General features: G+C 36.9%; 1 protein-coding gene across 1 annotated transcript; it reads left to right on the top strand.

The window, feature by feature from the left end:
* Nucleotides 1-518: 518 nt before the first annotated feature.
* On the top strand, nt 519-9,512 carry LOC104963822 (tissue factor-like; the record flags this gene model as incomplete). The annotated part of the gene is made up of 4 exons (XM_010792459.1): nt 519-648; nt 3,919-4,097; nt 7,495-7,660; nt 8,723-9,512. Coding segments are annotated over 4 exons (609 nt in total), but the record flags the coding sequence as incomplete, so codon positions are not given.
* Between the last annotated feature and the right edge of the window lie 1,643 nt (nt 9,513-11,155).

The following is an 11,155-nucleotide window of genomic DNA, read 5'->3' on the forward strand; positions in this document are numbered from 1 at the left end:
TAAGTGCGATTAAAATGCGTCAATTTTTTTAACGCGTTAATTTTTGTGTAATTAATTAATCTTAATTAACGCGTTAAAGTCCCGGCCCTAATAATCATACATTTTAATGAAGCTAATAAACTGTGAGTTTGTTAAATCTTTAAATCTGATGTCAGGGCAATGACTAACACACTCATATCAGGATCATAACACAGCTCGACAGTGTTGGTCTGTGAAAATTAGTTTTAAACCAAAGGGAAGACACTTAACTGAGTCTTCCAGTAGTAGTATGTATCATCTACATGTAAAACAATCTCATCTACTGTATACATCTATATCTAAAACTATAAAACCAACAAGTCTTCCAAATAAAATATGCTCTTCTATCTTTTTAAATCTTAGTTTGAGTAAACTCACTTAATATACATTTCTTTCTCCTTTTTAATTTGTAGATATCTGAGCATATTACCATATTGCTTCAGGATGTTGTGTTACTTCCTGTGTAAAATCCAAACACCATGAATGTTGAATGTGTTTGACATGTCCCTCTCTTCCTGTGCAGGGCCTACACGGCTGATATCCAGACTGAACCTGATCTGGTGGACTATGATGAGGACCTGGAGAACTACCCTCACACATACTCTGATCCCTTCAACCCCTACAAAGAGAGTAGGTGTCACATGCTCAAGCTCAAAAACTCCAAATCACACAGTAAAATTTCATAAAATACTTAAAAGGAACTTTTAAACTGTCCATAAGTCTAATTATTTTATAGTCCAGGACGAGGGGTAATGAAGGATAGAAAAGGCTTCTCAAAAGAATAGATCCCTACTATTGCTAAAGCTCCCATGTCATGGCCATTTATACTGATCATAATTCCATTGTTGAGGTATACTCAAATAGATTTATACTGAGCAATTTTCCAAACTCACATTGGTTTCTCATACAGCATCTCTGTATAGTATGTGAATTCACTCTCTGTCCTAAACGGCTTGATGGAGCTCCTTCCCCCCTCCCCAATCCCCCCTCCCTGTGAGCCGATTGTGCTCTGATTGGTCGTGACGTTGAGAGGCTCGTTGCTGCGATCTGCTGCGAGGAGCGAAAGCCTGTCCGCTCCTCGCTATGGAGGACAGAACATGACATAAGTATAACAAAATAAATGTGTGAAAAAATAAATTTATGAAGACAGGAATAAATAAATAAATACGGAAATAAATAAATACAGGAATAAATAAATGAGGAAATAAATACAGAAATGTGCAAATACAGAAATGTGCAAATAAATACACAAATAAATAAATAAAAGAATAAATGCATAAATAAATATGGAAATAAATAACTAACTGAGCTACCTTCATAATGAAGCAAAAGTAATAATTAATAATTCGAGATTATTGCATGACTAACAACAAGATGTGTAGTAGCGGGAGCGCCACTTCCAGATCCCATGTTGTTGGAGATGAACTTTGAACTGTCACCCCCCCGGACTCTGTCACCCCCCCGGACTCTGTCACCCCCCCGGACTCTGTCACACCCCCAGACTCCGCCAACCGTGTAGATGTTACGCTACATTGCAAGCGCATCAGGCACACCCTCTTGGACACACACACATGTGATTGGCTTAAAATGAAGCAGACATCTGATTGGCCGGAGAGACTCGTCTATTAAAAAAATGTATGTTTGAATCTAGCGGCGTCAGGGGAGTCTCAAAAATCCACACACAAATGCAGAGGTATTCACACTCAAATGCAAAGAGATTCACACACACAGAAAGCGTTTTTTATATAAATGTAACAACACTCAAATAGGTTTTTGATGTAACTATTTGTGTGTGGATCAGAAATATATTTGTGAAACTTTGTTACATTCATAAAATGACAAGATTTTGTGTGTGCATTGAAAAATATGTGTGTGGATGGAGACATTTATATATAAATCCGGAATTACATTTGTCTATCCTCCTGCATTTATTTATTTTTGAGACTGATCTGACCACATATAGGGAGGCTCATAGAAACAGGAGCAGCTTTTCAAGTTTGGCTAACCTAACATTAAAACCAAAAGAGCTGGTTTAAAGAACACTTATTGTCTCCGTCTGACAGGATGAATCTTTATTGTTAGCACCGAGTTCCAGCGTATGATAGGTCTGAACTTCTGTCACATGCTGTGTACCTGGAGCTGCAGCTAAAAGCATGTATGAGTAGTTTGTATGTTTGCACAGTGACAGTGAGTGTCTCTGCATTAGCATTTTAGCTCACAGCTACAGTATTTAGTAAATCCACACAGACTTACCTGTGACTTAGGCTGTGGTTGTTTGACTTGTAGTCATAAACTTTGTGTATGCATTTTTGATGGTTGCATTGTTGTACAACAGTTAACAATTAGTAACCTGTATTTCAATTATGTAACAGTGATTTAGCCCAGCATTACTGCATCTCGTTATGGTGTAGCCTAGTAACCTACACGACGTAGTAGATTACATTCATTACCCCCCTGTAGCTCCTGTGCTGCTTTATTGTTGGTAAGTAGGTGCATAGACTTGCTGTTTTAAATGAATGTAGGCTACTTCTTCTGTGGTATTTTAAACAAGTACGATAGTTGGATATTAGCCTTCCCTATTCTGAGCCTCACCCACGGCTATGGTAATATCTTTTAAAGCAACAGATAACTGTGTGAACAGGCACATACCTGTTGAATTAATGGTTTCATATTGTTAACCATTGCTTTTCCTTCAAGCTTCAGCCTGCTCTGTGTGAGGCGTTCAGCTGATAGAGTTTCATGCAGGCAGTGTCAGAGGCAGCAGACCTGTTAATTCTTGCTGTGTTTTCCTGCAACAGGCAGCTTATCTGCCTTGTGCTTAGCTGGAACCCAATGACAAAGACCTCTTTATTTTTTATTTACATTCCATACAACATAACTGCATTATCTAAAGTGTTCCGAGGGAAACATAATTTCACCCGGATACTGGGTGCCGTTTTAAACGTGCAATTGTCAAAACAAATAAAACTACTCGGACAGTTTTAGAAAATAGATTGTAGTTTAGATATGTTTGTTAATTAATTTAAATAAATACAAAATCAACATAGATTGGACTTCACACAAGAGTCTAACCCCTCAACCCCTTCCTCCTGCGAACATGTACTTCCGCAACCTGATTAGAAACGTATTTCAGATCTATGTCCAAAAAAATAGTAATTTATTGGAAAAAACATTTCCCATGAAACATATTTGACAAAAGCAGTGTGGTTGCATGGGAACATCATTTTTTGCAGACAATGATGACTGAAGATGGGCCACTGGGGAAACATGTATATAGAAAAATAAAATTGCTCAGAAGATTTATCCTTCAGGGACACTGTACTTGAGAAAGCATTGCTTGTGCCCCCTCTACAAAAAGGGTTTTTTCCATTGGATTTCTGCAGAGAATGAGATCTCTGGAAAGCACTTTTATGATACTCACACATTTTTGTTCAGCAGGATAATCTCCACATGCTAACACCAGTTTTTGACCTCCTGAGGCTTAAATGCAATATCCAGAAGTAAAAATGTAGTCACTTGTGTTAGCAACCGCTGTGTTCTCACACATATAAGCTTCAGACATTCACCAATGGGGTATTTACTGATATATTTTACATCGAGGAACAAAACGTGACCAGCTTGTGTTAACCACACTTTCAGGTTCCAGCCAAAACACCTTCAAATACCATTGCATTTTGAGACCAGGGAATCTGAAGTGGTAACATGCTAACTAATTTCTGCACTACTCTAGGGACACAGAAGCTCCTCTTTAAAAAAAAAAGAAGAAGGACAAAGCATTAAGTGGTTTGCCAGCACAACAGTAAAAAAAAGGGCCTATAGTACTGACCCACAGCTTTATGAATAGGACTCTTATGAACTCTCTCATGTCTCATGGTCCCCTTTGATTGGTCCTCTCCTCAGGTAAAATCAGTGCGGTGGACATCACGGTGGAGGCTGTGGATGAGAACAGAGTCATGGTCAACATCACAGATCCTCTGACCGGGATTCACAGGCGTGGGAAGCAGCTCAGCCTCAGAGACGTCCTCAAAAATGACCTCAAGTATAAGATCAGCTACCACAAGCCTGGAAGTACAGGCAAGGTACAGAACTGCTCTGCAAAGACCACACTGAGACACTGCAGAGCGCAGGCATACAGTCTCACCTGAGCACTGAGAATGAACAGTTGTATAATGTACGTTGAACGTTTTTGATTTATAAATATAATTTATCAGCTAGATGTTTCGATACCACTTTACAATAAGACTACCCTTATAAAGGATTAAGAAAGGGTTTATAATTAGGTTATTAATTAGGTTGTAAACACTTTATTAATCATTAAGAACCATTTATAAACCAGTTCTAACATAGTTTTCATACATCAACACAGGCTCACTATTTGGCAAGATGACTAAGCCTTCTATTGGCTACCTAGCTTACTTCATCTTCTTCATCAGCCAGCATCCTTGGTATCTGTTGTTCACTGAGTTGATTCTCCCCCTTCCATCTTGATGTTTCTTGGCATCTCTTTATGACCATTTATTTATGAGTTACTAACATTTAAAACTGCCAAAAGGGAGCCTTGTTGTAAAGTGTAAAACACATTCCCATTTCTTACGAGTTACTACCATTTATAATTGTTAAACGGGAGCCTTATTGTAAAGTGTTAAACAAATCACTTTAGACTTTTGGACTATTCTTCATTCTTATATCGGACTATTGTGATTCGCTCTGCGGTTAAAACAGACGGTGCATGAAGGCGGTTTTACGGTAAGGGAAATTTGAGTACTTTATTTATGTGTTGCTTATGTTTTTAGTCAGCTAACGTTAATTAATGTTAAGGCTTGGGTTAGCATGTAAGCAAGTGGTTGTCTGTGCTAACGATGCTAATCGTAGCATCCAAGTTAAAACGTAATAGAGAAGTCTTAAGCATTAAGTGGGATAAATAATAAAGAACCAACGGCTCGTTTGAGGGTTGGTAAAATAAGGTCATCCCTTGGTAAGTTAAGAGATATTTATTAGGTAGGTAACTTTATGCATTGATAAGGTTAATTTAAATTAGCTATGATTGATTATGTAGACAAGCTAAAGCCAAAGTAGTGTTGAAGAGCGGCCTAGTGTATGTGAAATTAACCTCACAATAAGATGTGTGTATATTACAAATAATAATGTCATATTTCAAGATGATTACTTAGATATTACAATATGGTTGGTTGAGCTGGAGTTCATTATTGAGCTTACACATTAACGTCACAGTCTGAAGAACAAACCCAAACCTTGTTCTTTTTATTAATTGTATTACCAAATTGGTATCAAATAAATAGTAAGCATTGGTAACACCAATGCTGATAAAGTAAACTATTTTATTTTAGTATTTTTGACTGGGAGAAGGTACTGTACCCATTTCCTATGTTCGGCAGTTATAGACTGGGCTTTTTTGTACAAGAGAATAAAAATCAGTATGGACCATGACTGTATAATTATCCTTAAATTATGTTATACAATGCACCTAATAAACAAGTATGGCATTTTGAAAAATGATGTGCAACACATTTTACTGTAATTTGTGTGCATATTTGTTGGAGGAACACCTCAAGGTTCTTGAATGGTCATCTTGGCTTGGCTCTGCTCACCCTGATGGACTGCTTGGACGCTTGTCCAAGGATATACACAAAGCCTTTCCAGTCTGAATACCATTATGCCTTACCAAGTCTTACATTTATGTCTGAGAAAAACTTTTATGTTTAAATATGTGTATCAGTCATACTAAACAGTCATTACTTTGAGTCCTGATTTTCTTCATGTGTGAATACAATGTTTTGTTTGGCTCTTTTGCATCTTACTTTGCATTTCATGTGAAAAATGTATATTAGGTCAGCGTGAATGTTATAACTCAGTCATAAATGGACATGTGTATTAAACTTAAAAAGAACGCACCCTTTCAGTAGTTATAAATGTTAGTGACTCATCAATAAATGGTGATGTGTTTCACACTTTACAATAAGGCTCCCTTTTGGCAGTTATAAATGTTAGTAACTCATTCATAAAGAAACGTCAAGATGGAAGGGGGGGGAATCGACTCAGTGAACAGCAGATACCATGCTGGCTGATGAAGAAGACGAAGTAAGCTAAGTAGCCAATATAAGGCTTAGCAGTACAGATAAATGTGGGCTCACTATTTGGCAAGCAACTGGTCACAGGTGCCCTGTTTATCTCATGTCTTATAAAAGCTTATTAATGATTTATAAAGTGTTCACAACCTAATTAATAAATTAATTACAAACTATTCGTAAACCCTTTTATAAGGGTAGTCTTATTGTGAAGTGGTACCGATGTTTCAAATTTAAATTACTGTATTATTATGGTTGATTAAAATATTCATGTTAGAGCTGTGTCATCCAACCCGACACAGATACAATGTTTATACACGGGACAAACACTTTTTGGTTCAACTTTGCTTTAAAGAAAGCTTTACAAAATAAGTACATGTACACAATATATTAGTATTTATTATATTATTTATTATATGCTCTTCTCCAACACTGTGCTTTATTCACGTCATTTTGGCTAACTCTCCTTGTCAAATTGTCAACTGATCTATTAATCACCATAATTGTTTACAAAAAAAACTTTTGATCCCATAGAATTATATAATTTAAACTTATATTTCATACAAAATTATTAATTCTTTAAACCAACATTTTCAAAACATTGTAAAGCTTTTACCTCTATTTAGTAAAACTATGATTTATAAAATGTCAAGGACTAACATATGTAGCTGGAGCCAGGAGCGACTTAGCTTAGCTTAGCATGAAGCCTGGTGGTAGGGGTGTCTCTGTCCACCTGCTGGCACCTGTTTTACTTTAGACAAGATGTCTATCAGTGAGCTTTAGTGAGCTGGTAGCTATTTTTTATTCATTCGGATGGAGCCGGGCTAGCTGTTTCCCTCTGTTTCCATTCTTTGTGCTAAGCTAAGCTAACCAGCTGCATGCTTTAATGGAAAGTTGAATTTTGTAAGCTAACTTTCAAGATTTTAGCAGCATATAACTATGAACTTCCCATGTCTTTATTAATATTGATACCTGCTTTACCAAGAAACTATTAATGTTCAAGAAATTACTTTAAATTAAACAAAATGAACGTCACTGATAATTCAACTGTCGTCACTGTAAGACAAAGCTAATCTTTGAGACACTGAGACATGTGGTAAATATTCCATCGTCCTACTAAAGATGAATAAAGATATCAAATAAAACAAGTTTTAAGGTTTATACTGAAATTGAGCAGCTACACAAGATGATTTAAAAGAAAGTTCTGATAGTGAGCTTTACTCAGTAAGCAACCTGTAGCTAGTGTTGCTACTATTATTGAAATATAGCGAGTTTAGTGTTTTTTTTTAGTTGTGTTTCTTATTAAATGTAGCTTACTTTAGCTACCTTCTCTAATGTTACCTCCCCAAGCTTTAAGTGAGTGATTGTAATATTTCCTCTTTATTATCAGAGAGACATCATATCTGACTCGAGTATGGCCGAGGTGTCGAAGCTGGATGCAGGAGAGAGTTACTGCTTCATGGCCGCAGCGTTCATCCCCTCCAGACCCAAAGGCAGCCAGCTGGGGGCGTGGAGCCAGCAGCTGTGCACACCTCAAGTGTATAGCATCCTGCATGGTGCGGCTCTCTATACACACCACACACCACACACTACACACTACACACCACACAGTACCAGCAGTGTCACATCAGTTGCCTGGTCGGGTCATGAGTCCTGCGTGTGGCTTTTATGAAGAACAACAACTTTAGTTTGGTGCTCACAGGCCTCTCTGGTTGACGTACTTTGTGGTCATTTTCAAGAGTTCCTTCATTCCTTTTTAGGAATTAACATTGTTTTGTTCACCGTCACAGTGACTCACACAAACACAGTGTGTCCCTAAAGGCAAACACAAAACATCTGCTCAGCTGATCCTCTTGGGTTTTGAAGAACTGTGTGAAGCTAAGGACACTCAGTGTCTTCAATTCATGTTAAATGTGGGAATAACAGAGTACAAAAGTGAAAGCGCAAATGTTTTTCTTTAAAATGAAACGTCCCTGAAACCTTTTTGTGTTAATGTGGGATGGAAAATTCAAGTACGAGAGTAGTATACAAGTAGTAATATTTCAAGAATAAAATACAGTATTAAAATACAACTTTGATGCAAGGTTTAAGCATCAGAATATAATTCAAAGTAAAAGTCCAGATACTGAACCCATTTAAGAATAATTGATGTTATACTTTGGGATAATATTTAGTGATTTGTATGAATCACAATATGATTTAACAATATATTCTGCTGGTTATAGTTCTGAATTTCATCATGGAAACAATAAAATGCTTTTTAGCTTAAAAAAGAAAGAAATTCAATGATGTTAAATGATGATGATAAATTATTGTAATAACTTAAATGATATATTAATTGATACATTATATTATAATGTGTCCTATTAGTATGTATCTGAATGTTTAAAGTCACAAACAAAACATGTTGCAGAATACAAGGTAAAATAATGTTATTTGTAAAACATATTACAAAAAGGTAAAAACTAAAGAACCTCAAAGGAGTACTTAGATGCAGTACTGCGGTACTGAGTACATGGTAGTAACTGTCCAGCACTGTAAACAGATGGCTAGAAACTGTGATCAGACTGATAATTGACAGCTCCACCTGTCTCACTGTGCCCTCCCCCCCCGTGCAGAGCTGTACCTGGGCACTTGGGTCGGTATAATCTTCATCCTGCTCACAGTCTTCTTCATCATCGTCACGGCGACCGTCCTCTGCTGCAGATGCTGCCAACAGAGAAACTCAACTCAGTCATCCACACCTGTTTAGTGTGTGTGTGTGTGTGTGTGTGTGTGTGTGTGTGTGTGTGTGTGTGTGTGTGTGTGTGTGTGTGTGTGTGTGTGTGTGTTTCTGTGTGTGTCTCTATGAGTGGATGTGTGTCTTTAGGGAGCTGGACTCTCTCCTTTTCTCTTTGTTCACATTGTATTTGTCATTATTTTCTTATTGTATGTTCACATTAGCGTTAATGTTTGTTGTGCTGCTTGTTCTAACACCTCTATGTCTTTAATATCTGAATTTTAAACCTGTTCACATTTTTCAACTGTTGAAATAAGCACTCAAATATTTTACTTTAGTAAAAGTAGTGTAGTCTATTTTTTTAATAGGAGAAGTCCTTCATTCAAAAATCGACTAAAAGTACAAAAGCATTAGCATCAAAATATGATGAAAGTATCAAAACTAAAAGTACTTATCATGAAGAATGATCTATTCTCAGAATAACATATTATATATATTTATACATTATTGGTTACACATCCATATGTGCATTATTTGATTAGTTGATTTATATTTGTATTACTGACATAAGCCTGCATAATAACTACAGTAAATAAACTGAATGTAAAGGAACAAAAAGTACAATAATTGGCTCAAAACTTTAGTGTAGTAGAAAAGCATGTACGGCATAGTATAAAGCATCATAAAAAGGAAATAAAAGTTGAAGTTTAGGTCAAATTGTACATAAAACTGTGAGCCACCAGTGCATTAATCCCATGCGTTTAAATGTGGTCCAAAAATCACCAGGAGATCAAGAATTATGGACAATTTAGTTTTTAAATATCTTATTCTGTATTAGATTAAACTGTAGTGCAGACTCAATGTGTAACATTCTCTCACAAATATACCCTCTAATTCCTTTTTTAACCTGTCATGTAAATCCTGTTTCCCTCACACTGTTTCTTCTAAACACAATTGTATTATTATTTTTATATTATTATCTTTCCTTCATGTTCTATCAGGACCAAATGAAAGTAACCACTAAATGACAGGAAATGAAGTGTTTAGTGACCCCTAGTGGCTGCCCCATGACACTGCATCAACATGGGCAAACTCACCTCTAAATCCAGATTCAGCTAATCTTTAAAAAAAAGCTTGTTTATGGAATCATTCAAAATCAATGATTATTTGTATGTGTCACGAGAGTACCAATAAAACATTCGCAAAAAAATAAAATCTCCAGATCCTATTATTACTAAAAAATATTTTGCTTGATTTGAACATTGTTTTTTGTATTGTGGGGATTGGATAGAAAGTTAGCATATATCTGACCGAGCTAAAGTAAGATATGTTGCTTTTATTGGCAAACAGTCATCAGAATGACCTTTTATGACCCAACAACTACATTTCAGAGAGAACTACAACAGCCCACCTCAGACTGCCTGCTCAGCAGCAAACAGCAGACACACAGTTAGCTGCTGAACAAACCAAATGAAGAAATGTAATGGCATCCACATGCAATCGTCACAAATGTTCACAGCAGCGCACACATGGGGACATTTATACTCTGAATTGAACCCATCCCAGTATTAGGAGCAGAGGGTACTACTCTGTAAAGGGGCAGTGTGGGGGTCTGGTGCCTTGCTAAAGTACGCACCTTGGTAGTTCAAAATAGATGAAGTGGCACTTCTCAAAGTACCAGTCCACGCTCTGTAAATGGTCCGGTCCAGGACTAAATGGTCCAGTCCAGGACTAGAACCAGCAACCCGCTGATCCAAAGCTAAGCCGGACTGAACTGCTGGGCTGGTAAAGCATTATGAAACTTCAAAAGTGAGATATTTACTTCTTTGGTGTTCTTCCTGTAGCACCTTGGGATTACTGTTAGCAATGAAAGGCGCTTTATAAATCAAATGTATTATTATTAGTAGTAGTATAGAGCAAACGGATGCAGGTGAATTCAATCAGCCTGCATGTGACAAAGCAGAGACAAGTGTGAATGGCTTGTTGAATCCCCTTTTCTCTGATAGAAGCCCCCCAAAACAGTGAGTGGGTTGTCTACTTTCATGTTCTGAGTTGGTACTCTGTCTAGAGATCCCCAAGTGAATGTGCACATGCTGAGCAAGTGGGGTTTTGCATATCATTTTTTATAATGATATAAGAGAACATCAGCAGTCTCTTAAAGACAAACCAGACTCCATGTTTTAATCATAGATGAGTTTTATTTCTTCATTTTTCAAACACAGAACCTCACATTTAGACGGCAACACATACAACATCACACATAAATGTATTATCATATGAAGAAACCATGGCTCACCATGGCAGTACACACCACTTCTTTTGAATATCATTT

The sequence above is a fragment of the Notothenia coriiceps genome, unplaced genomic scaffold, assembly GCF_000735185.1.
Source record: "Notothenia coriiceps isolate Sejong01 unplaced genomic scaffold, NC01 NC01_scaffold00036479, whole genome shotgun sequence".
Classification (NCBI taxonomy): domain Eukaryota; kingdom Metazoa; phylum Chordata; class Actinopteri; order Perciformes; family Nototheniidae; genus Notothenia; species Notothenia coriiceps.